This window comes from Ischnura elegans, chromosome 1 (genome assembly GCF_921293095.1).
Source record: "Ischnura elegans chromosome 1, ioIscEleg1.1, whole genome shotgun sequence".
NCBI classification, from domain to species: domain Eukaryota; kingdom Metazoa; phylum Arthropoda; class Insecta; order Odonata; family Coenagrionidae; genus Ischnura; species Ischnura elegans.
In genome coordinates, this window is record NC_060246.1 from 51,630,185 (window position 1) to 51,658,033 (window position 27,849).

Here is a 27,849-nt window from a genome sequence, read left to right on the forward strand (position 1 = left end):
AAATTTTCATAAGAATCAGACGAAAACTTTGGCTGAGACAAATTATTTCCCTCTGGAGGTACAAGTGCCTCTGGAGACTGCATTCATTGAAAAGCTGCAGTTTCACCCCAACTTCAAATGGTCGTGAAAAAAAAGCTATTAGAGATAGCCAAGAAATATTTTACACTGTTTCATTCCTACATGGAAGGATGAAAATTGCCAAGTTTCATCAAAATCTGAGTCGGTGGGTGTCATGCCTGGATGAACTGACATGGAATGACCCCATTGCATCCATGCAGAACTTCGTAATAACGTTTATTTTACTATAGATTGGATAAGCCATTTCGTTGAGACCAACGATTTGCTTGGTAATAATGTTGTTCGTATTAATGAGAGTCTACTGTAATAGTTCTATGATCTCTGCATTCTACAGCTTTCTTCTTTTTACTATTTCGAAAAACCTCCCTTACTATCTCATTCTTGACTGTTCAGAAAGGATACTATCCATTCCCACCACTTTCCTAGCCTTCATATTACAATGGCTCTCTTGATTTCGGCATCTAAGATCCGCTGCCCAGCTCCTACACTGCACTTTCCTCCTCTACATTCAATGTTTTTGGCCTGTTACTGCTGTCATACAGTTCCTCCACATATTCCTTGCATCTACTATGAAGGTCTCGCTAGGTTGACATCCTTCCACATTTAGCCTTAATTTTTGACATGGCGTGCCCACTTTTTCTGCAAAATAGTGACCTAACCTTGGTGTTCAACTTGCCTACCTTCCTTCATTTTGAAACTTGTCCATTTCCTCACAATGTTTTTTCACCACACCTCTCTTGCCTCCTTAGTTTTATGTTGTAGTTGATAATTTTTTCCATGTTCTTCCAGTTCCTTGACTCCATTTCATTTATCATTTCCAACATTATCCACGGCTTTTTAATTTTCTCCAAACAATGTAACTGACTGACTTCTTAGCTGCTTGCAGTTCCGAAATAATGCCACCCTTCACCTATTGTTTGCATAACCTCAAACTCACTGATACTATTTTCCACAAGTTGCCGGTATTATCTCCCCTTGGGCTTCTTCAGAGCTTCTATTTTCCATTTCCTCACCTATCTAATTTACATCAGTCTTTTGAATCTTACGCTGCATTTCATAAACACTAAGTTATGATTTGAATCCGCATCTGCCACAAGGAAGCTGGGTGAGTTTTTCACACTATACTTAAACATCAGTCTTACCATAATGTAGAGTACCTTATATCTCCCCATATCTCCTTCACTCTACCATGAAGAACTTTGCCTTTTAAGATGATTGAACCATGTGTTTGTGATGAATAACTAGTTTCTCCTGTAAACTGCTACTGCTTTCTATTCTCAGTCTTTTCGCATTCCTACGTCAAATTTTCTTGTTTTGTCTTTATCCCTTCCTTCCAGAACTGTGGCATTCCAGTCCCCCATAAAACTAGATTTTCTTACCCTGGATCTTAATTATTTTTTCGAGCTGCTCACATACCTCAACTATTTCTCCCTCCCTAGGATTGCTAGTAAGCATGTAGACTTGAACCAACACAAGGTTGGAATGTCGCACCTTAACTTCTACCACAAGAGTCCTATCGCTAGCCACTCAATACCTACTAATCTTCCTCTTTATTACTAAAGCTATCCCTCGTAGTCTAACTCCCCACCACTTGGTTCGTGGGTTGTGCCTCAATTTCTACCTCCAGAATCCTATCACTTACCTCATCAATATCAACAACTCTCTTACCATGCTTCACATTTCAGACCGAAGATACCACTTGTTACTTCCCTCCCCACCACCATATATAAACCTAAACCCATCACTCCAGTAACACCCACTATCCTTCCGCATCAAGGAAGTTGTAAATATCTGGAGGCGCTGTATTCGAGTTTTAACCCTTTTACTGCCAGCCCATTTCAGGTGGGATGTGCGAATACTGCCAAGGCTATTATCCGGAATTTGAAAACATTTCAGATTTTAAAATTTTTCCGCTATTAAATTTTATATGATACATCTAGATTTTTTCCCAATACTTAAGATATATTTATATCTTATGACCATAGATACATTATGAGGATTTACTAACATAACAATCATTGAAAAGGCCACAATCACGAAAAAAAAGTCAAATAAATCGGACCGATAAATCAGCCCCTGGCAGTTTTTGCTCAACCAGCGAGGGCTGATATATCGGCCCAGGGGCAGTAAAAGGGTTAAGTGTCGTCAGAATTCCACAATCTTGGTTTGACAATTTTCGGACTTGGTCTCAAACAGTGTACATGTATAATCAAGTTTTCTATTCCTTGAGTCGCCTCTGATTTATAAAATGAAAATGCAACAATAAATTCTTGATTGTCGTTGGAGATTTTCGATCGTTTGTCATACTACTGTGTATATTTAGCTGTCCACATAGTCATATTGTGGTGATAATATATTGCCATGAACATACTTTCATACTATTATTGCGACCAGTCCGCTATCGTAAGACATCCATTGGCTGTAATCTTATTAATTACCAGTAGAAGTGCAGGGGAATGCATATTTTATGCTTGTAAAATGTTATTTTCAGCTAAGCTAGTTGCACTGCTGAACCATGTAGATTGATACATAATAATTTTTCCTTGGGAAAAGATATTCGAGGCATATATTCATAATGATACAAAAAATTTCTATTGTGTTCTTTTGCAATGGTTTATTTTAGCGTAACAACGATCATGACCGAATATTTCACCAAGTAGTTAGCATTGACACTTACGGGATTATCAATGTTTTGGTCAAAGTAGGCATGCCTTTCCTACCCAAGCACCCCCCATTCAAGCCACAATGAGCTCAACCCTCGGAACCAGTTATGCCCACTCCAGTATATTTACAACCTCCTTGTTCCGCATCACTTCCGATAGTACCAAGATATTTATCCTCCCATTCTCCATTTGATATTTTCTCGCGTACATCATTTTCCTAATATTCCACATCCCTACATTTATTGCCGCCTTCTTCTTCTCCATCGTCTTAATCTTCTTTCTTGGATGCTGCACATGTAAAGTCTCTGCAAGGTTTAGTATCTTGACAACTACGCTGCCGTGAATGACACCTGTCCTTTGTGGATGGGTCCTGTTCAATGAGTTCTAAAGGCTCATTCGATTGTACTCCATGCTTTCAGGGAAGTTATAGTTGGTATGGTTTCCCATTTTTATTCCAACAAGTTCCTGTTCCTAACTACGAGGAAGGTGGTAGTGGTAGTCATGTGAGTTTTTCATTGTCTTTAATACTGTGTCTTACCCATTGCAAACCTCAACTTCACAAAGTACTTCACATTTTATGAACTACTCTCCTGACCCATACTGAACATGTATAAATTACATGACAGAACTTTCAATTTTTGAAACCTCCAATCCGTCATTTTGCCAAGCACATACCCTTTTTAGAGATTCCACCTCCGTTTTGTGAAGTCCAGTGGTTTATCAAGTGTCCATGGCAATGCAGGGAGCTTCCCCATCAGACAATTGAAAAGAGCAAAGTAATATTTTCAACCAGAGGTTAGGTTCCTGCCTAATTCAACAATGACATCACCAGACAATGGAAGGTGCATGGCAAAATGATAGAGGCTTAAGTCGCCTAGTATGACTCCCCCCCTCTTCCATGGCAATTGTTTCCCCTTTCTTGGGGACTACAGCCCTATTTCAAGAAAATTGGCACCTTTTAACCAATGATATTCCCAGCAGGAACCAAATAAAAAGTCCCAGGGGTTTAATTAAGTCTCTTGTAAGGGTTTCCCACTATGATTGGAATTGCAGAAGGCTCACACCCAAGGCAAGTTTCAGCTGAGCTATTCATTTGCTTGCTGCATTAAAACTACGGGGTGCCCAAAATTCTTCTAAAGCAATAAGGGATTCCTGTTGGCTACAGTTATAACATTGGAGCAGAGGATGACAAGGGGGAGTGAAAAAAGTGGTGTGTTTTTAATGTCAGATAGTCATTGCTGTGATGTATTTAAATCAACTTTACCCTCACTTGCTTGGTCAATACTCAAATAGTTAACAATTCAATAATAGGTGTGCAGATTAAGGCCCCTCAAAAACAAGGTATTGGCTATGTCCTGAGTAAGCATTCAAACCTGTCACTTGTTAGGATACCATCTGGACTGTATAAGAGGGACCAGTGTAGTCTAAGATGATGAGTACATGCAAAGGCAGATTTAGGGAGGGAACTTGTGTCCCTCAGACAGAAAATTTTAAACGTAGTTGTTATCACGTTTGTTTCGTTTTGAGTAGTACAGAGCCTCAAACATTCAATTTCATATTAAAATAAAGAGGATATTTCATACAGAAATAACTGTACATATATGGTTATCAGTCTCAATTATGAGAAGATTTTTTGCCTGTCAGACCCTTGTGCCACCCCCAGAAAAAATTCTGGAACTGCCCTTGTGAACATGGAAAATAGAGGAAATAAAGAAGATGACACTGGCCAAGCATATCCACTAAATTAATGTCTGTATGCTCTTAAACAAGGCACACATGGATAAAGGTGGTTGTTTACATCGTTTATCAGACCATTCCCATAAAAAAAAGGAATTTCTGCTAAGTCTCAGTATCGTAGTTGTTATTTATAGTCATCTGGAAACACACAACTTGTCATTTATTTTAATTTGCTTTTAATGCCATACCACCTAATTACTCAGCATGCAATGTGTCCTCACTTGTATTGGCACTGGTTGATGGTCAACTTTTGTCTTTCACAGTTGCACACTTTCTCGTAACCTTGTTACATTAAATAAACATAGTCGAGTTATATCTTTCACAGACTTGATTGCGTAATTATTTCTCCCTGGAAAACACCCCAAATGCTATAAAAAATTACAATGCTAAAATTCTCTACAACATCAATTTCTACATTATTTAATCAATTGAAATATCTACATATTTCATCTTCCGATTAGATTAATGACTCAGCCAATAATAAATGTAATTACTTGCTTTATCTTCAGTCAGGCCTTTCGAGAATTTTCGCTAACCTAGACAAGGAAAATATTTCTAAAAATTTATTTGCAGGGATATTACACGAATTCAATCTAAGACTTCTCGATATCAATTGCGGGTAACATAATGTGAAGTCTTCGGTGAGTAATACTTGAGAACACAAAGGAAGGTTTTATGTTGACGTACCTGCTATTAACACGGGGATAAATCATTGTAATATAACAAACTTTCAGGAAAAAATCGAGACATGCCGAGAAAAACGTACGACATGGAAAGTACTTGGAACACCGGGGGCGAGATGGGTGCCCGACGGACCGAAAAACACTAGTAGTAGTAGCTCCACAATGAAGGAAAATAATGCTCCACGCAAAAAAAAATCATTTTTACGCTGACTATTAACTTATTCCATAAAATTAAAATCGCAAAATAAAATACTAGAGGATCTGTAATGATTCTGTCAATGACATTAGTACTAAATGTTACAGCCGAATACACTTACCTCAAGCCCTTTGAAGAATTCAACGATGTCTTCATCCTCAACTTCATACGGTAAATTTGAAATATATGCAATGTACGGAGCCTCATTAGGTATCCTTGATTCATCAATAGTTCCGGGCTCTCTTGCTGCTCGGGGTGCAGTGGGCAACACAACCTGCTTGTCTCGACTTCTTGAGTACGAAAAATCTGTGGTAAATTGAATAATTAATGTGAATGACACTACACCCAATTAAATAACGGAACGGCAAAAAAACAATCGTGGGTTACCGTCGTCCACGTCCTCGTCTGCCCAACTGGGTTTCCATGCTTTGGTCGGCTCTGGTTCCTCCGATGCCGCTAGAAATGCATTCAAGGCTAGAGTTTTCCCCTTGGTTTTCTTGCCTTTTTTCCCTTAAACAAACGTATGACAGAAATAAAATCAACCGTGCAACATGTTACATAAATTACAGAGGCTGAAGCCTTAATACACGAGTGACGTTGGGCAATAGGAGGCGTGTGATTAAGCATAAAAATTGTGTTTCCAATTGATACTAATCGGAAATACTACTTCTAAAATGAAGCAGAAAGTCGCCGTCACGGCAACTATAGTCTCATATTTACATTAAATTACCAGAGAATTAAGACCATGTGAATTTCTAAAAGAATATGGCACCGCAGCGGAATAATCCACCGGTTAAAGCTTTACTTCAGACAGATTACACACGTAAAAGAAAGCATTCCCTAAACAAACAATGTCCCTGTACTTTAATTTTCAATTGCATAATGTCAAGGTGTATTTTTAAGCTTCAGAAAACATACAGAACAGTTCACGTGACTACGCGAATACCGACGTACCTGATGCAGCCATATTGCAAGTTTAATATGTATCCCGGACACACGGTTGCCAATTTGCAAGATGTGACGAATCCCACGAAACCTATTGAAACAAATGAAGTTTCAGCCCGGCAGCAGCGCAGTAGCTCCTCCAAGCGCATGGAGTTGAATTACGATGAACACACCACACCACCTGAACGCCAATGTAATCAATGCCAACCATATTCAAATATTTCAGGCTCATCCAAGCAGTAATCTCGTATGTAAGGGGGTAAGGATATATGATCGTTGGTCCAAAACTCCGCTGCAACAGTAGACTAATTTGTGGGAACAAGTATCTTTTATCGGAGTTTCTTTTGACCCAGTAATCCGAAGTTGTGCCGAAGTGACTAGAGGTATTAAACTTACGTATGATCCTGTCTTTATTAATACTTAAACTATTTCTACATTTTGGTGTAGCTGATTCTCTACCATGGAATTATAAGTCATTATCATCATTTATTGAATTTAATGGTTGCACATTCCGTGGTAAAATTCTTCGTACCTTGTCATAGCCAGGTTTTTACGTTTTGTCTCTTGCAGGTATTTTATCATAGGAGAATAGTGTTGCCCTCAACGTTCTTTATTCAACCAGAATGAATCATAGTCACAATCGGTTTCTTGTTGAATATATGGAGTTCGCCAAGTTTCAAAGGACTCAGCATGTAAAAGCTATTGAGAATTGCTTTAAGAGATACGTTGATAATCGGTAATAATCCCTGTTCCTTTAATTCACCGTATTATTCTTAGAATTAAATTTTCACGTTGAGTTTTCGCGCACCACACATTAACGATTTATAGCCTGCGGATGTTAACCGCATGTAGTTTTTTTTTACACTTTTAAGGCCTGTTTACACGATACATTAACACGTACGGGTTAATGTACGTTTGCGTGAATGATTTTTGTGGACCGGAACGGAACATGTACGAATGCATGAACCAAATTAGAACAGGTTCTATTTTCTGTGCATGCATTCGCACAAGTTTGGTGGTTACACGGTGCATTTTGGCGTTCATTCTCGCGTTCATACATTTAGACATTAACCCGTACGTGTTAATGTACCGTGTAAACAGGCCTTTAGAAACGATTCACTCAAAATTTAGCTACCACTGTAATGTAAAGTTGCGTTTTTCACTTTCCCAGGTTACCTTGCACAGCCATCCACCGTAATGGACCAAAATTGAGCATTGCCACAATTGCAAGCACTTTGGCTTATTTTCTTTTTGTTATTACTTACGCACTTTCTTAAAATAACACTAATAAATTTATGTATTGAGCACGAATGGTGTTAAACAACTCATAATGAATGAAATCAACCTCTCAATAATTTTTGAAATATTTTATTGGGCTGCGGCATGTCCGCCATGGTATGTACCTCATTTCAATGACACTTTCAGTTATTACCAGTTGATCTGGCTATGGCCACCCATACAAGATATATCTTGATGTGTGGACCAGATGTTAGGGGGGTTAACATGATGTGTTGAAGTAGTGAAGCTGATGGAATGATTTACAAAAGTTTCTTTCTCATCCCTAAAAGCTTGGAAGTACTAGGCAGGGAATGTAGGACTAAATCGATGAAGGCAGGCTTACACGCCCATCAATACATGAATTAAGGCCTACATAGTAATATTAAGGTGACCAGATTTTAACATTTGTTACACAGGACACCATTAACTGGGGTTCTTGATTAATAATTTGGTCTATATTGAGCAAGAAAAATTAGGAATGCTAAAATAGTATTTTAATATATATTTTTTAGTTCAAGTACAATTTACAAATATAGTACAGTAAAAATTATGTTGAGTATGATTTTATTCTTTGGCATATATCTTATCTGAGTGGATTGTGTTTTGGTAGATTGCTGTCAGGTTTTTAAAGGTCATAAAATTTTTCTAATGTATTTGTTAAATTATATTTCTCACAGAAAATGGCTTTCAAAGTCTCAAGAATTGATCTCCAAACTTTATTTACTGTAGAAAAAAATGTGTTCAGCCTCAGCATTAATTCCAGGCAAGGACAAAGCATATTCCACAATTTTTAGTGCATTATTGTAGGGAGCATGTTTGTTTAACACTAGAAGGACGGCAGGGGTCATTTGACCCATTTTCAGAATTGAAATTAATTTTTCTCTGTTGAAATATTTTTTTAAATTTTGAAACTTTTTGACTATTCATTTCGGTCTATATTTTGATAAATATCATCTGTAATGTTTTGTTTTTAATTTTAATGACAAGTTATACCTAGAAGGACGGCTGGGGGTCATTTGACCCACAACTTGCTTTCGTGCTTTTTTCTACTTTTTTCTTGCCCGTGGGTTCTTTTGTGCTATGCATATCATATAATCAGCTACAGGCTAGAGTGGTAGATGATTTGCTTGATTTTAAAACTGCAAATACCTGGTTCAATGCCAGTTTCGTTCCATGGACTCCTACCTGTATTTCAAAACTTAGGCACAGTGACTTGTGCTCAATCTTTCGATATTTTACGGCCAGCAAAGGGAAATAAAACGTACTCAATCATTGCTCTTCGTGAAATTCAAGCAATTATCAAATTTTAATTTTGTACTTATTTTCTTGTTCAATGATTATTGTATTACCCTCACCGGAAAATCACGCGTATCCCATGAGTGTTGTCCGTCAGCCTAGATTCAGAGCTCATAGAGATACTATTTTTAATCAACTCCACATCAGGTTTACGAATAACTGTTTCATTTTTCTGGCTTGATGGCATTGTCACTCGGCCTTGCCCCCTTATGGGTGTCCCGCCGTAGTGCCGCCTAACCCTGTCGGGGTTTGGGGTGAGTAGACTGCACGCTGGGCTCCAGGGCAAAATCTTGTCTCCTTTCGAGAGAGCGGAGGAATTGGTTGGACTGTAAAATTGTATATCCTATCTTTGGAATACGCACATAGGGCAGAGAAGCATTACTGCAAGTTATTGGAAAATATGAATCAGCACCTGGTTGGTGATTGAGTCCCTGCATTTCGAACGGCAATTACCGTTACTTCTGAAATTTTTATCCTTTTTTATTTCAAATGCTCTCTGGCTCTCTATTCCTCCAGTGCAGCTGGCGAAGTTTCTACCATATTACGCTTTCGTTTGTAGATTTTTTCGCGTGTAAGTCAATTGCGAGTTGAGGAAGAAAGTAAGAAGTTGAAAAAGATATCAAGGGAAGAAAACCGTCGCCATTGAAATAGCTGTTAGGGAATATCATACACCAGAGAGTGTTTTTCGAAGATTATCAGTCTGGAAGTGAATCAGAAACATCAGTTCAAGGACCATCTGACCAATCCATCATCATCTGGGTGTGATGGAAGCGACGATTCCAATTCTGAAGCCCAAGATAGTGAATCCGATGTCGATTCAGCCGTGACAGCAAATGCACAGCTCTATCCAATGAATACAGCTGCCCTTTCATGCGGGATATTCCAAATAAACCTGACAAATTTGGAATCAAGTACTGGGTTTTGACAGATGTTAAATGAAAATACGGCCTAAATGAATTTCCATATTGTGGCAAAGACGAAGATTGGCCATGAAGTCAAGCGTTGGGGAAAGAAATGGTTATTAAAGTGACCGTAATTTACAAGAATGCAGGAATAAATGTGACTTGTTACAATTATTTTCCATCCTTCCAGATAACAGAAAATTAGAAAAAAAAATGAAAAATTTCTCTAGTAGGGACGGTCAGAAAAACAGGCGTGACGCACAAATATTGTAATCCATTCAACGCGAGTATTCAAAAATACCTTTGGCCATACTCTTACGTAGTATCAGACAGAATAGAACAAGAATGTACTTTTACTCAGCAACACGAATTCAAAAGACAATATTTCCGAAACGAATAAAGGAAAACCAGACACCATCCTATTTCATAATAAAAACAAAGCGGGAGTAGACATGATGGATAGCATGTATCAATTTATTTACACGTCTCCAAATTTTTTTTCCAGACTTTTTACGTTGTAAATAATATTTAATAATGTTGAAAAGTGTTTTAAATGAACTGATTCAACCATTTATACGATAAAACTGAATATTGGATGAAAATGAGGCGATTTATTTCAAAATACATTTTAGGGGTCAAATGACCCCTACCCGTCCTTCTAGGTAGCACGGAACTCCCGTCCTCCTAGTGTTAAAAAATGGTGAAATATTTCAAACCATTTGTTCCCTCTTCTGTTTTGTGCTCAAACCCAAGATTTAACCTTTTCCTTATCAATATACTTTTTTAATCATGATATCTTATTAAAAAGATCATTGTTGGAAATATTACCAAAAGAGAGGTTTTGGGTAATGTGATCAAAAGATTTTTTCTCTTTGTTCCAATTAAGTTCATATTTTAATGTGATCCAATGAAAATGTTCAATATCATTGTACTTAGCTGTTCTTTTTCAAAAATTTGTCTCCCTTCTGCAAAATTATTTTTATCTTAAAGTTTTACATGTTATTTTACTCCTTTGAAACAATTCCTTGGCATCACTTAAGGAATAGGGTGGTTTCCTATTCTTTTTTATTGCCTAAATTGAAAGATTATTACTCCTGGAGGACATATTTCACGCTGTTAGATTTGTAAATGACAATATCTATTTTTCGTGATTAAATGAAAAGTGAACATTTTCAAGCTCGTGAATATGTGACGGCTAAGTATGAATGCTGGGAAAAGCCCGTATGATATCTGGCTGCTGCTGTGTGTGGTGAGCTCTGTGCCTCCTGCATGCATTGGTAATCTCAGAGGATGGCATCGCATGGGTGCCAATCTGGCCTTTTCAAATGAGGTTAAAATTGACCATTATCATTCGTCTAAACTGGGATTTCTAAAACCAAATAATTTGTGTATTATGAATAAAGTTATGGTGGGTAATGAATTGCAATCAATTCCTTTCGTTTTCTTTGATGAAGGAAACTAACCTATTATAGGATTTGACATCTTTTTCAGAAGAATAATAGGAATGAACTTGCTTGTAGGAGTCCACTGAACAAAAGGATTCCAACTGACTGTTCCATTTCCTTTAATTTAACCCCAGAGAACAACTTTAAGTTTAGGATAAATGGAGAACACATCTGCAACATGACTTGAAGCCTCTGAAGGTAGATATTTCATAAACAGATTAATAGGTTCCAATGAAATCAGCTCTTCTAGTAGACTGGCTAGCCCAGGCATTAGGTCAGAAGAAATATCTTTATAAAACTGCCTGATCTTTTGGCATGGAATGGGTGTAAATGATCATTTTATTCAATTCATATTTGTTTGAATTAAGAATGCAAGTTTTGAAAAACAAACTTTTTCAGAGATATAAAAAAACACCCATGCAATGGCATGAAAGAAAAATATTGTAGTTCATGGTCCTTTCTTTTAGCAGTTCTATGCTGTGGAGACTTTCTGCAGTCCACAAATTTTTTGGCATATCTCGTAAATTTAGGAAGTCTTGAATGTCTTTTTGAAAGAATTTCCCCCTCTTACAAGTGTCTATAAACTTCACGGAAGGATGAAAACCCCTAACCCTCTCACCCAACTACACACCTACTGATAACCCACATCTACCTTAATCCTGTACTTATGAGACATACCCTTCCAAGTTATCATATGGTCACTAATGCTGTCCTCTCACTGGGTTTTTCCATCTCTCACCACAACCCATTACCTCTCCCCGGTTCTCCCCCTCCCAACACTCCATTCTCCCCTCCAACCTTCATTAGTCCCTTCCAGGTAAAAAATTTACAAGACATGCCAAAAAAATTTTTACTTGAAAATGACCTCTTGAGGTTGAAAAATTTCGTACCAAGAAAATATATCCGAGGAAGGAAACGAAGTCGTTTTTTCATTTGTGAACTTAACTTCCACAAAGTTGAGCTGGAAACCATTGAATGTTTTCTGAATGTCATCTGATATCACTCTGCCATCCAAGTCTCAAGTCTCTTCCATTTGCAGTAAAGTGAGGTTAATTTTTCCTCTTGGGTAATATTTCTCTTTAATCATCTATGTGGATGTCCTTTTCATCCATCTTGTGTTGATCTTCATCTATAGGAAGTTGCCAGAATTCATATTCTGATATTTCATTGTCAGAAACCATGCGCCAAAACTCGTCATCTTCCTCAACTGTAAGGAAATCCTTCCACCACATCTTCAAGCAAAGTGATCATGATCAACATTTGTGGAAAGAATGGCCTTAGAAAAATACAGAAGCCAAAAGAAAATGAAAGAGCAGTCTATGCTGAAAGACTAATCTCACGTGATTGTCGCTTGGTCTCAGGTGTGAAGTGGAATGCTCAGGTTTCATCACCCATGACAATTGAGTCCAAAAATCTATCGTTTTCATCTACACAGTAGCAAATAAATTCACATGAAACTTGTTGCTGTTTGTGGTCTTTAGTTAGCATTCGCAACACCCATCTTGCACACACCTTCCAATACTGCAACTTTTCCGTTAAAATCCTGTGTATGGTGTTTCTGGTGCATTGTCAACCACCCACCCTATAGTCCGGACTTGGCCCCAAGCGACTTTTACCTGTTCCAAGTTGAAAGAACATTTGGCCGGAAGGCGATTCAGCTCCAACGATGAGGTGAAAGATGAAGTTCCACATGGTGGCGTGCTGGTACAACATGGGTGTACAAAAACTGTCACAGCATTTACAAAAATGCATAGACCAAAATGGCAATTATGTAGAATAATAGATAATTGTTCAATCTTAAAAATTATGTGTATATCATAAAACATAAATAGTTTTTTCTATTTCTAAAAAAATTGGAGACCCTACTTTTGGCATTACCCTCATACATGCCATTGCATGTTCTCTAAGACTAATTAACAAAGGATATTAGGGGGAAGGCTACAAGAGGGATCTCCATTTCATTTTTCTGCCCCAGGATCTGCAAGATTCTTGGCACTGCTAGTTCAATTTAAATGTTCAAGAGACTTTACTGAAAGTAGAACTTTATCATGAACAGCCTTGGCAAGAGAACATGTATCTGGGGAAAAAAGGGGAGAAGAACACAGCAACTGTTCTTGGTTGATGACAGTTCTGGGAAAAATTATTAGGAATAGCTCTTTTTCTGTAATTCCTCACTCTGCATTTCCTGGCAGAAATACCCTAGAATATTTCCCATCTTACGATATCCTATATATTGTAGATTGGCTCCATTAACACATCCAATGCGGGCCTGATTTTCATGAAAGTCATCAGAATCGGCTGATAAAAAAAATTATTCTTTGCTTAATTTGTGTTTAGTACAGTTCCTTATGCATGTTAATATATGATTTGAGCAAAAATTTTTTATTATTTTCGCAGCAATAAAAAAATGAGCGTGTAGACTATATTTCAGGATAAGTTCAAATTTTCACATAGTTTGCAGTAAAGCTATTTGTGTTGCTTTGGTGCCGGGACATTGTTGTCAGGGATTATCATAGGTAAAAGAAAAGACATATGCTATAGGCTGAGTTATGAAATCAACATACGACAATGCAACCCAGATCAAATGAAACTTGAAAAACTTTATGTACTGGTGGAACGAAAGCCTTCCTCTCCTAGCCACCGTGGATTCAACTATACACTCATTCTGCCAAGTGTAATGCTCTGTGTCAATAATATGGTGAAAGTGCTACACAATAGACTTAATCTTGAAAATGGGGTCCTTAGATGTTCCATCCAACGAATTTCTGGCGAAATGCAGAACATGTCTCACCATCATGTCCCGGATCACGGGACATGTTACAAGAGAAACAATGATGCCCAAATTTTGCATCAGCACTCTAGTAATCGGGTAGCTAGTGTGAAGAAATAATCCCCATGTGGAAGATAAGTCTCAGGAAAACTTTGAACTCCTCTGCTGATACGGTTTTTCCAGTCCGCACATACGAGCTCTTTTGGAGACGCCACTAAGAAAGATTTCCTAGACAAATATGTTTGTGTCCTTGACAACTGACTGAAAAAAACCTACCCTTAAATAGGAGATCAAAATAACCTTGTGGCCTGTCTCCCACCCAAAAGAGATATTTGGAGGGTCCATCAGATTATCAACCCACGCAATACTGTTTGGTTGAGAGGGTGTTGAAGGTCGAGGTTCGGGGTAGGGCGAGGGAGAAGGAGGGGAAGTGGGGATGGGAGAGGGAGGGAAGGAAGAAGCAAAGGTAGAGGTTGTGGTTAGGGGTGGAATACTGGAACCGCTGGCTCCAGAAAAAGGGCCTAATGACAGTTGCAATAAATATTGTCTCCATCCCATATGGGTCCCTTACATTTTCTTCTCCCTCATCCTCGGAACCACTCTCCACATCAGTCTTTCCCTCATTTGCCAAATTGAGGAAAGAAATATATGTCCTCATAGTCTATTTCTGCCACCATATAGGTCTCCTTTGCAAAAGGAAACTGCTCTGAAAAGTAAATAATGTTACTGCAGTGTAGAGAAGAAATGTTTAGAGCTAAAAAAAATTGTGTTTATTAAAACTTCCAAGAATATTAAAATGATTTACACCACTAGTATTAAATCGGAGAAAATTACGACCATATTTCAACGATAGTTATTCATGTTAACAATGCATAACAGCAGTACTATTATATAATGTTTGACGGTAAGTGAATTTGTGCCATGGGCAACCTATGCCAAACATCTTTCTGGTGGCTTGCGGGGTACTATGCGCACGTAGATAGAGGAAAATGGGTAGTTATTATGGCTACTGAATAATTTATGACATCAAAAGTCAGATCACACACTTCGGTCATGGTAAAGATAACACGTTTTTGAATTTTTCGTAAAGAAACTTGCATAATAAATCTTCGTTACGTTTAATTCTTTTGATGTATCACCAACTTCTAAATTTATTCACTTTTTTGTCACCTTTCCATACATCACTATAAATATGAAGGCAATCAACTAATTAAAATGAAATACATATATGTTATTTACACCGTGTTGGAATGAATTTTTTTTTTCCACCCTTGCGCCAGGTGCTACGGAGAATTTTTCCTTTCTCTGAATGATTTTTTTGGAGAAAAATAAAATATCCTAATATGTTAACATAGGCAGCAAAATGTAATTAATACGTATGAGGCTCAAAAAATGGAGAGCTATCCTTCTTTATAGTTCTTTAAATTTTACAAATAAAGTAAGCAATAATGAGAAAAGTACTAAAAAATATTTAATATAGAATGCAAATGTATTGTTTAAAAAATGTGTATTTAATGTAATTTGGCGTGAAAAAAATTAAAACGATAAAAAAGATAAAACGGTACCTATAAACTACAATATTATAAGTATCTCATCCATAAATATTAATAAAAAAATAATGACATACACTTGCGTGGAGTGCCAAATACATATGAACAAAAAATAAAGGGAGGTTTCGAGCCCATAACTTCTGTTCATATACTGCTATTTACAAATGGTGCACACCGTATGAAAGAGGGAAGCCTGCTGAGTTACGTACGGAGGCAGAGAAGTTGGCTCCCGAACTCACTGGCATAGCACTTCAATAGTTGTGCTCTGCACTGAATGTGATAATGGTATCCTATCAATAGCATTCTGATCAAAATATTAACGTGAGTTCACCATGGATAACTTAAGTTATCGATTCAGTATTTTTTAAAAGGTTGGTCCAAAAAATGTGTTGAGTGAATTACTTTTCAAGTTATTAATAAAATAATGAAAATTCATTGTACACAGCCCCAGAATCTTTAATGTTAGTTATCAAAACCCAAGTGATAAAAGTAGAAATATGCTTATGTCCAGGGGCGGATCCAGGATTTCTTTCTGGGAGGGGCACAAGCAAGGCCGTATCCATGATTTTGTTCAGGGGGGGGCACAAGGATACCTCGTTATACAAAACGAACGAAATGATAATGGGACCGTATTAAAAATCTAGCATATTTATAAGGGTCTGGGGGGGGCACGTGCCCCCGTGCCCCCCCCCCTGGATCCGCCTATGCTTATGTCCAAACCCCTTGTCAGCATATTTCTGCTTAATGAACAAAAGATTTATTTTATGTGTAATAGCTTTCTATAAATACATACCTATTTGTTGAAAAAATCCAAGATCCTCTTTTGATGATAATTACGTTCATTAATGATAACTGTGGCCACACTCATGTAGTTAAGACTTCTATGGTCAGCACAAAGTATGACACAAGGATGTGGATATGCAATTGACCATGTGGCTAGTTCTGAAAACTTGTCAGTGCAGTTATGAGCTCTTACAATGAAGGGGGTGAACACCATATCTGATGGAAATTAAGAATACTATGGCCATCCATCGTACATATGTTGTTGTTTGCTGCCTGCTTTCATACATGTAAAAGGCACCCATATGGTGTTTTTAGTCATGGAAATGTACTGTGAGCAGCGCACTATAAAAAGTCAGTGTCTGAAAGTGGCCACTAGTGATGAATGGGGTGCCCTTTAAGAATGGACTTGTCGAAGTCGGTATGAATGCATTGAGAAGTAAATCCCTAGTTTTTTCTGTCAGAAAGTGGTATTTACAGAGATCACTTGAAATTGTCACAGAAATTCTAATTTTTCTTTCCTTACTCTACATCAAGTCTTTTAGAAGGAACTTACACAACTGAAGAGGTAGCGGAAATTATTCTAGAAATATGTCAATGTATTTGTGGTGACATTGAATCTGAACTCATCAATACATCTCACATGAATGTTCTACTCTTGAAGCAATTATTCACACAAGCGGAACATTTAGGCTTTGCACTAAAAGGAAATATATCAGAAATGCAAAATGGGTTAGTATGATAAACCACAACAGAAATTTTTTTGGGGAAAACGAATACATGGATTAAAAAGTTTGACTTATTTACTTACACTTATACATAATTGACTTTACAGAGATCTTTTAGAGGAATTCAGGGAAAAAGGCCTTGGTGATATCTCTGAGAATTCTCCTGAGAAGTGCTCCACAAGTGATGACGATGGCAGAAGGAGGGCAGGGGATGATACTCACCCTGAGGTGAGTTGAAATTTATTGGTGATTTACTAAAGATTGAGAGTTTTAATCCCATTTACAGTGAAGACTTGTCAGACTCCACAGACATTACTGTCAACACTTGCTCCCAGTCTCTGGCAGCAATATACTGAAGGGCTGCTCCCTCTTTGAGTATCGAGTGTTCAAGAGACCCCATAGTTACTCCCTATTATTCCAAGTTCCCAGAATCAAGAATTCAATAAAAATAATGGTAAATGTGAGGCCTGCTCGGCACAATCGATAGATGTCCATAGATTGTGCCGAGGGTGTTGTGCTTGCCTCCTTCATTCCTGCTTAACTGTCATATCCGAGGGATACAAATGTAATGTAATCTTGTCTACTGCAGGTGTCTGCCTATGTTACTTGTAACTAGCCCTAGTGCCATTGGTAAACATGATGATTAAGGGTGTGCTATACCTCCGAGAAAAGTGTTTCTACAGACTTCAGTTTGCTCGCCATTTGTTAGTATACACTCTAGAGAGAACTTGTTTTGGATATGGTTTAAGCTAAGATTACAGTTATCGGCAAATGAAAAAATTATTTGTAAAGCAATTGTTACTAATTGGTTATTGGCGCTCAAAAACACAATAAAACGCCAGTTTTCTCAATGTGATTCTACCACGTAGAAAACACGATTTGAATTTTTTTTTTTTGTAGATGAGAACATTCATCCTTCTTCTTGGAAATAAGATACGTTTCATGAATGCCATCTTTGTAATAACCACCCTGTAGCTCAAATTCCTGAGCGTGTTTTCTCAACGAGAAGCGATCGATCCTTTCTTACGCTCTTTTTTTCCATGGCGCTGCTGGTGATGATCCCCCACTCTCGAGGAAAGAGCTACCCACCCCATAGCAGTCTCTCTCACTACTTCCCCTCCATCGTCTCTTGTTTCCCCTCCATCTGTGTTGTTTCCCCTCTATGCTTTCACCGACCCATGTCGGTCTGACACGTGGTCGGACCCCAGCAGGCCAACATTTTTTTTTTCTTTATCATCCGAAGCCCCGTGTTCTTGTGTTGTGAGCAGTGTGTTTGAAACGAGGCTAGTGTGAGTTTTCAAGTTTTCTGTTCTTATGCATGGAAAGTGAAAGGAAATCAAAGAGGAAGAAGAGTATGGAGGCCAATTGAGGAGAGAAGAGGAAGCATATCTTTTGTGGGAAGGTGGAAAAGAAGTACTAGGAATAATGGTGAGTATATAAATCATTTTTAAGTGTGCTACATTATTAACAGTTTGTATATCTTTGGACGCGTATTTTCATCCACGTAAAATCTTTAAAAACGCGATGCAGCCAATAAATAGACTATCAAATTATTTTAACCATTTTAGTCTTTCCAAACCTGCAACTAAAGATGTTATTTACACTGAAGAAGGAGAAACTGCTTCAAAGTAAGTACCTCTTGATAATGTAGTGGCTATGATTATAATATATTAATTTTTTGTAACCAAGCATTGAAAATAAGATGAATCTAGAAAATATACTGCACATTATCAGTTAGGTTCTAGGTTACACAATTGCCTTTTAAGTTTTTGCTGAAGCTAACCAAGAATAAATATTTCACCGAGTATAGAGTATAATATAATGTGCATATCTTCATTTCATGTCTAAATATTTTCAAAAGTAACCGTTATGCCATCAAAACACGAAATGAAAGGTATCACGTCTGTTTATTTGACTCGCATTTCCGACAAATATGTTTCTTAATAACTTGCCACCGAGGGAGAAAACTTGGAGAAGTTATTTTCTTATGCAAAAATATTCTGATAATTAAAATTACTACTATTAATTATTACGCGAGTCACTCAAGATAAAGAATTGGAACTTAAACTACTGTATCATTAAGCAGGGGTTGATGTTTGGTTGATGTAATACAGTTATGACGTCTAGTTGACCAAATTTAATCGTTATCTATCTCCTATTTGTGTAAATTAGCTTGTTGTATGCAAAAAAAATAGATACATGAGATCCAATAAACCTGCAAACCAAGTTTTACAAGTATAAGACAAGAATTTTATTTGTGTAGCCAGGGACGGATCTAAGATTTTTTTCTGGGAGGGGCACAAGCAAGGCTGTATCCAGGATTTTGTTCTGGGTGGGGCACAAGGATACCTCGTAATACAAAACGAACGCAATGATAATGGGACCGTATTAAAAATCTTGCATATTTTTGAGGGTCTGGGGGGGGGCACGTGCCCCCGTCCCCCCCCTTGGATCCGCCTATGTGTGTAGCGGTAGTGACGAGAAAACAACCAATACACACGGATAAAATAAGAATTGTCAAGTGAGAGTGAAGACCTATCCTTTAAGTACCCCTGGTACTTATGCGCCTACCCTATACACTAAAAATGGACGTTCGCTTTGTGTAAGTACTTAATTTTTTCATTAACTATATGAGCTACAGCGACAATTTTTGGTATATATCAACATAATGATGCAAAATTATTAATAATACATTAACGTGCTTGATATTGCAATCCATTTTTGTAATATTCTCTGATAAATGGTACTGTGACATAAATGTCACATTGGGCGGATCCCTATGCAAATCTTCAAAGTTTCGAATTTTATGCTCTAGTTAGAATTTATTGCATTTCAACGTTTTTTCCTTCGCATTCTCGCCAAAAGATTTATTATTTATCAATTAATCGATAATTTGCGTGTATTAAATTTTATTCCTGTAATTACTTTTGAATTAAAATTTTTAATAATGTTGATATCGATAGCTCAGAGATATTTCGCTGTGAAGCTTACGGAAAACGAAGACTTTGACGAAGTATAATCAATATACCTTGAGCCACCAGAAGCAATAATTGTCACTGATGAGGACATTGCAGATGACCAGGCTGGAGGACTAGTGGAAAATTGAACGGGAAGACAACTTCGGGCAAGAGTTGAGCTTGTTTTGCAGCTTGATAATGATAATACTAATGAATTTCAAGAGAAGTCTGGAAGAATTTTGTACCTTACACGTAAGGAAAAGGATTCGAAGTCAACGAAGCTTACATTACTTCTCCAACAGAAAAAAGTAAAAATAGAAGCAGCCAATTGGCGACGGGAAGTTCTTTTTGTAAGGTTAGGTTATTCCCCGAAACAGATCTTCCTGAATTGAGGAAAAAATCATGTGTACACATTTGAAATGGTTTTTTTCGGATGACATTTTTTTCTCACAGCAGAATAAGATAATTATACTACGTTTATTGTTTTTTCATCTCCTAGTATCAGTATAGAGGAGATGAAAATTTTCATTGGAATTTTACTGTTATGGGGTTGTAACAAGGTTCCATCCAAGCGATGCTCCTGGGAAGATTCTGGGGATGTTTACAACTCAATGCCTGCTGTAGCCAAGCAAAGGAATAGATTCCTTGTGATAAGTAAATACCCTTACTGTGCAGACAATACGATGCCTGGCATGAAAGACAAATTGTGGGAGCTACGCCCGTAGATCACTAAATTGAAAAAACGTTTCAGGGAGATTTTTCCCATTGAGAAAACTCTCTTTTGGCAGGAGTATGATTACGTATTTTGGTATCCATCCTTGCATGCAATTCATTCGGCGGAAGACGATCAGTTTTGGTGGTGGTGGTGGAATATTTTTCCTTGGCTTTTGGATGTAGCTGTTTATAACCTGAAGCTGTTCACAAGCGAAATCTGGTCCTTACATGTCACAATTAGAGATCAGGCGTGTAATAGTGCAAACATAACTGACCATACATCGATGCGAAGCCAAGTGTAGCCGCCGTACTACTTCATTTTCAACAGAGGCAGACAGTGAAATATGTTATGATGCTAATGATCAATTAGTCCCTGTTTTACTAAATAAAAGATGGCGTCGCCGTGCTGGACAAAACTTACCACTCAAAATGGTACGTATACGCCGGCATTGAACTCTAAATCAATCTATAGTTTATTTGAAACAAATTGATTCAAATTTCATTCAATTTTATACTGTATTACACTCTAATGTGTTGTGAGAATAATTTTCAAATATATATATTTATTCTGTGTTTTCCAAAATTGGGAAATGCATTTTCAACTGTTTTACTTATTAGCCATGTAGAAATATTATTTAAATGTACCATCAACAAATACATTGATTGTGTCAATTCGAGGTTCTGTAATTTCATAACACTCCTGACGAAAACTTTACATAAATTTAAAATAATTTTTCTTGTTGTGTATTTGACAAGTTTATAATATAAACATTATAAATTTAAATATTCCACATTTGTGAGATAACATTGAAAAATCCAGAAAATTTGTACATCTTAAAACATCACACTTTACTTTAAAAAATTTATAAATCGCGGGCAGTGGAACTCTGAAAATTATTGCTAAATTTTTAAACAATTTACTTTAAATTTAAACAAAAGCTTGAAAATAGTGTACGTAAATAATAATATGTTTTTCTAGTGTTTTTTATCATTGAAATGAACTGTGCAGCTCAAATGCGAAAAATATTTGCTTTTTCTGGGGAAATATTACCTTGCACTAAAAGTCAACAGATCCGCCCAATGTGACATTTATGTCACAGTCTGTATCTCGGAAACTACACAACCGATCAATGTAATATTTTCAGAATGTAGTAAATATGAGACCCTTAGCATTCCCCTAGAATTTCAATTATTAATCTCAAAAAAATATTTTGGGCGGATCCAGGTTAAAGTGTCTCAATCTTGATAATAATACTACGATTGACTGATCAAATTCGATATGTTAATCATGTTTCATGGTCAGGCACACGCAGACTCTTAGTCTACGCATTTCTCTACACACGGATATTCCAAGTGTAGTAATTGGTCCGTAATATATGATGACACATTGACCAATATTTTCCATTTTAATGGAGGAATTCTGCTATTTTGTCTAAGCGTTTCAATTTCAGTGATAGCTTGGGATGCTGTATTCGAAAAAGGACGAATAAAATAACTTGCATTTCTAATGAACTCAGAATGAACCATCTACGAAAATTATCTGATTTGTAACTCGAGGTTCGGTTCCCACACAAAATTAGGGCACATGCCATATGCTTCGAAATATGAGTTTGCCATTGGAATTTTACTTAAGGAAACATTTCTATGGCAAATAGGCTTTCAATTTATGGCAATGGCTCTCAATAGACTACGCTCACCTCATTTGAATCTATGTGAATAATAAAGTAAAAGTGAAAATAACGTGTTTCAGTGGGTATTTATTTTGTCTTTATGTATTTAAAACCAAGTGCATTATACAGTGGAACCCCGATCTATCGTTCCTGCACTCATTGTTAGCCGTTCCTGGTCCCAAATAAAGTTCCGTAAAGGCAATGTAATTTTTTCCCGCATCCATCATTCTCCGAAGTATCGTTTTCCCTCATTGATTGTTTGAAGATCGCGGTCCTGTCGTATAATTTTCCTGCATCCATCGTTTGACGAAAATGAGATGAAGTGTTTACAACGTGTTGTTTGTGGCTAATAATGACAGACACCCCCAGGAGATTGAATTACTATAGGGAGAAGCTGAGTGCCGTGCGATAGTTACATTAGCGCATTTCCCAAGATCCGCTATCCCCCTCCACTCAGAACTCGCCTCCTCTGAAGCTTTCCTCTTCTTCGAAATAAAAAAAAAAGGTCTCAGCTCGCGGATTGGATGTAATTTTCTTTATTTTAAACTACATGTTGATAGCATTACTGTTAAAATTCTCTCTCATTTCACAGGCCTGTATAGTCGGCTTTCGAACTCAAAAGGTCGAGTTTATTAAAGTGATGAACAGATACTGTATTTGTTCCAGAAGCAGGACTACAAAGTCGGAGGTGAAAGAGCTATGCTACAAAAATTGGAACAAATCCTCGACAGCAATGGAAGCCGATATTTATTAGTCGAAGGGTTCAAAACAGGTATAAAGATGAGCAAATTTAATATCATTGGTTAATTGGTACGATAATATAAGGCACGGAATACTTCAGTTTTATTGTCCTGGAAGATACTATAATACTGTCATTTCATTCACAGGTGCTGGTGACAGCAGCGTTACGAATAAATGGATTGAAGTACTGCCCTACGGTATCAAATGCCCAGTAGTTAGAGTGCATAAATCATTTATTGTGCAATTACTGCAACAGGGTGAGGGAAATCGCAAAGAAATCAAACATAATACGGGAAGGGTGTCAGTCACTTTGCGTCAGAATAGTGAGACAATATCCCTCGGAAAGGGACACCTTTTTGTTCCTCGGCCGTCACAGTAATTTGAGCAAAGCTGATAATTTGAATCCACACCCCCTTGATAGTGTTGTAAAATGATATAATGTCAGGAAGCATTTTGTTACCACATGAGGCATTAATACTTGAGTCATGGATAATGGTAGAAATAAGTACTACATGGATTTTATTGGAACTTCGGTATTACAACGCGGAAATGTCGGGAGTAAAGCCAATAAGGGAAGGATGTAAAGGCCTGTTTACACGGTACATTAACACGTACGGGTTAATGTCTAAATGTATGAACGCGAGAATGAACGCCAAAATGCACCGTGTAACCACCCAACTTGTGCGAATGCATGCACAGAAAATAGAACCTATTCTATTTGGTTCATGCATTCATACATGTGCCGTTCCGGTCCACAAAAATCATTCACGCAAACGTACATTAACTCGTACGTGTTAATGTATCGTGTAAACAGGCCTTAAGGCTAGGGCGTACCCAGGATCTTAACTAGGGGGGGGCAAGCCATGGTATGGGAGGGTGGGGGCAAGCCAATTTGTGACATTTTACCATGGAAAAGGTGAATGAAACCAATATTATAAGAAAATTATAACAGCGTTTTATTAGTTTATGATGTTATTTCCTAGAAAAATAGTTTTATTTAAGTTACATATCTTATAATAATAAATATCATTTTTCGTGGGTTTAAAGAAAATTTGTTGAATACTTTCGTTTCAATTCGGTAATGATTTTTTAAAAAGACTTTTGTGATTTTTGCTTGTGGAGGAAGGGCAGCTGCCTCCCCCCCCCCCCCTACCCCTCGCTGGGTACGCCCATGATGCAAGGTTCTATTTTTTCCTGGGAGAAATTCAGGAGGAACGTCTGCTTTGTTCTTACTCATGGTCCTTACTATAGCCAATCATTTTTTGAAGAAGTTCTATTGCTAAAAGTATGCTGGTACACCAGTTGTCACTGGTAATATTTCTTCCTCCGCATTCAATGTGCTCTGCTAAGCGTTTAACAATTTCATGAGGTGAATTGGATTCTTTGAAAGGGCATCTGGCTGTGTGCCCATATAAATTTCAATTTTTTTAAGTAAAATTTCCTAGCATCCACCACAACAATGACTTCAATACCATATATCTTTGGCTTTTGGATAGATAGTGCGTAAAAGGACATTGGCCAGGAAATGGTATAAGTTGCTCAAGGATCGCGATGTACTCTGATGGTGTATTTGCACATTCAAATTTGTTGGAAATTTTATTAATGAACTCAGTAACTGCGGCTTACTAATCACTTTTCTTCCTTTCTATTCTAGTGCTGAGGTCATAAAAACTAATGCACGGTAGGGAAAAACCGATAGCTCAGTGTAAGGGAAAAAATTTGATAGACATCTTTGCTTCAAATCTCCCTGAAATCAACTTTGGAAGCTTTATACAAACCTGAGAGGATAGGAGACCTATGAGATCCGATTATTCATATTCACTCAAATGCCTAGTATCGAGATCTCTTGCATAATTTTCAGAAACTGGATCAAAGTAGAGATTTGTGATTTTCACTATTACCCATACCTATCTAATACTTCCGCGCAAAAAATAAGAAAATGGTGATGGTTCTTCATGTACCCTTTTTGCACATAGTGTGTTCTAAGAATATGGGTCAAAATGTTTTCTTACCTAATCCTCCATGGAATACATGGAAGGGCATTTTCGTTCCAGTTCTTCCATAAGCTCTTTTTCAGTGACATATGGAGGTTTTGACATTCAAAAAATACTAAAGATAAAGTGAAAAAATCCTAACATAAAGTAGTTGAGTATGCAACAAATGGTTCGAAATGATACCCATTACACTGGTTTTTTTACTAAGCTATCAGTATATTTCTAAGAATCACCAACCGGATATTTAAAAAAATTATTATAAATAAAAAACTATAAATAAATGAAATATTACCATACATACATTCCTTTACCTTGCCTTTTCTGCTCTTCTGCCTGGATTTCACTTTTCGGAGTAGGTATCAATTTTGGTCCTTTGCCAATGACAGCTAAATGTTACTCTTGTATGTGTTTTCACTGTGGCAGAAGAAGTACTACTGAAAGCATCGGCGATTTTATCAAGCAAAATACGAGCGAATGCATTTTATTCGTCTTTACAATGGATCGGTTACGAGAATAAATTGTAACACTTACGGTTGCGTCGGGTCAAAACATCGGTTGATCGAAACTAAGGAACACTTTGAACATTTAATGTTACTTAGTTGTAGAATTACAAGAAACTGGATACCAGAAAAACTTCAGTCAGGCGATATCATTTTATTAAAAAAACATCAAAGAAAAAAAGATGTCAATATGACCCGATGCGATGTATTCAGGGTAATTGGCCTCATCAAAGCTGCTTGTGATATCTGATCGAATACGCAATTTATGTTGTTCTTACCATATAAATTAATAAGTATTAAAGTTGTTTGAAAATCAATTTTTGTTCATTAATTAAATTTCATATTTCTCATTAGTGTTCTCCCTGTAGTGCTTTGATTACTACATATTTCATTCATACTGGGAATATCATAAAAATTATAAAAAATTGTGAAGTTGTTCTTTAAAAAATGTTTCATGAAGTACGCGCATTTTGGTTATCGTAATTGACTTTTACGATGCTTTGAATAACACTTAAAAATTTCGTGATGTGAACGTTGACCAGCTCTCCCCTTTGAGGAGAGTCTAATAAGTAGAGAACAATGCAAGTAATCGCCATTCTTCATAGAAGCCACCCGTACTTATCAGCCTCATCGAGAGCAAGCGTATTTGGATTCTGCTGAGAAACGTCCACCGAGTGGCTGAGATGGAACTAATGCCACCAGAGAGCAAAAATCAACCTCCGAATCCTGACCATTCTCAATTCACCCCTCCACAGTGAAATTTGATACAGCATCGAGTATTTTTTTTCAGTCGGAGAGAAGCTCGACCCCTACTCCTTTCCTTTTTTTCCTTCGATCAGCGACTTCTCCCCTCCACCCAGGGAGGCTTCCCATCCCATTGGCAATAGAGGCCGACTTCGCAACTATAAAGTCCGGCGACCGTTACATTTGGATTTTTGAATTAGGATAGAACAGCCTTAAGTGGAGTACAGCCATGAAAAGCTAATATGAATACATGTATTCACGTCACTGATCGACCAAATTGATATTGCTGACAGTTTCAATTATTTTTCAGAATTGCCCCCCTGAAAATGTTATGGGTTGAATGTACTAATTGGCACATAATTTGTGCTGAATGGGAAGAACTTTTGTTGGTAGGAGACTGACCTACAGCATTATATTCCTTTTACTACTTTTCAGGCAGAAAAAACTATGAATTTAGAACTGGCACATGAAAATTTGAAGAAAATTCTCTACAAAAAGAATGAAGTCATCAAAGGTCTGAGGGAAAGACTGAAGATTTATGAAGAAAAAGAGTAAAGCAGAAATAAATGGGGCATGTTGATTAATCTTTGAGAAAACGTGAAGTGTATGGTGAAATTAATTAGGTATATATAAATATGTATACCTAGTGCTTGAGATGACACAGTGCAAAAATTAAAAATACATTCAGAAATACATAAAAGAAATGCACATACTTTTAAATTTTTGTCGTACGAAATAGATTGTAACTGCTTGCATTCATGATTTAAAATATTTTCAGCGTGAAGGTAGCTAAAATATCTCATAGTTATTTTTTTCTTTATTGTCATCTACTCATTTATTATAGGAAGTTAGTAAGAGGAACATTTTAGTGTCAACCCCTCATTTTTTGTGGCTGTGGCTTTCTGTAGTTCTAACTTGTGATGTTATCTGTGAACAATGATTTTGGCACATGAAATCAAAGCTCTTTCTTAGTAGTTCGGTGTTGCCATGAACAATTTTGGTTACCATTGCCATTAAAATTAATTTAATAAATTTTAGTATGTTATGCACTTATCAATTAGAGTGAAGTTGCAAAATAGTGATTTTATTAAAAAAAATGATTGGATGTATTCAGCATTGAATGCATTCTGTTGAGCTAAGTCTGACTCTATAACATCTACAACTCTTAGGTAATCCATGGTGAGTGTAACTGTACCCATACTCTTATAACATACATTGACAGCATAAAGTCAGAAAGATGACTGGAACCTGTTTTATTAATTTTTACCCTCTGATTTCAGGCTTTTTCCATCTACCACAGCACCGTTGTCCTTGTCCTTTTTCTATTCCATGTTCCTTTCCCTTTCTTTCCTTACCTGTGAATTTATATGCATATTTGCGCTTAAGGCGTCGTGTGAATGAATGAAGTAGTGTATCGGCCATATTGGCTTATTTCACTTGGGCTCAGCGTGCCCCGAAACGCATGTTCCTGTCTCTTT

At 37.1% G+C, this 27,849-nt stretch overlaps 2 protein-coding genes across 8 annotated transcripts in view; one reads left to right on the top strand and one right to left on the bottom strand.

Moving 5' to 3' along the window:
- LOC124160390 (eukaryotic translation initiation factor 4B-like) overlaps positions 1 to 6,411 on the bottom strand; it is a 58,160-nt gene extending 51,749 nt beyond the window's left edge. The window contains exons 1-3 of the mRNA XM_046536227.1: positions 6,312 to 6,411; positions 5,745 to 5,867; positions 5,479 to 5,663 (exon numbers count right to left, since the gene is read on the bottom strand). Of these exons, the coding sequence (XP_046392183.1) occupies positions 5,479 to 5,663; positions 5,745 to 5,867; positions 6,312 to 6,324 (321 nt within the window). The 5' untranslated portion in view covers positions 6,325 to 6,411. The remainder of the gene's footprint in view (positions 1 to 5,478; positions 5,664 to 5,744; positions 5,868 to 6,311) is intronic.
- Positions 6,412 to 6,461: 50 nt separating this feature from the next.
- Positions 6,462 to 27,618, top strand: LOC124160398 (leucine zipper transcription factor-like protein 1). 7 transcript variants are annotated; one of them, XM_046536242.1, is made up of 7 exons: positions 6,462 to 6,685; positions 6,873 to 7,038; positions 7,474 to 7,697; positions 8,258 to 8,343; positions 16,861 to 17,055; positions 17,159 to 17,279; positions 26,807 to 27,618. In XM_046536242.1, the coding sequence occupies exons 3-7, from the start codon at positions 7,686 to 7,688 to the stop codon at positions 26,924 to 26,926; spliced, it is 534 nt and encodes a 177-aa protein (XP_046392198.1). In that variant the 5' UTR covers positions 6,462 to 6,685; positions 6,873 to 7,038; positions 7,474 to 7,685; the 3' UTR covers positions 26,927 to 27,618. The 7 variants fall into 7 exon arrangements, 6 of the variants coding, with proteins under 6 accessions (XP_046392198.1, XP_046392226.1, XP_046392208.1 ...); XR_006865158.1 differs by lacking the exons at positions 7,474 to 7,697; positions 8,258 to 8,343 and adding an exon at positions 11,270 to 11,421; XM_046536270.1 differs by lacking the exon at positions 8,258 to 8,343 and having other exon boundaries at positions 6,463 to 6,685.
- The last annotated feature ends 231 nt before the right edge of the window (positions 27,619 to 27,849 follow it).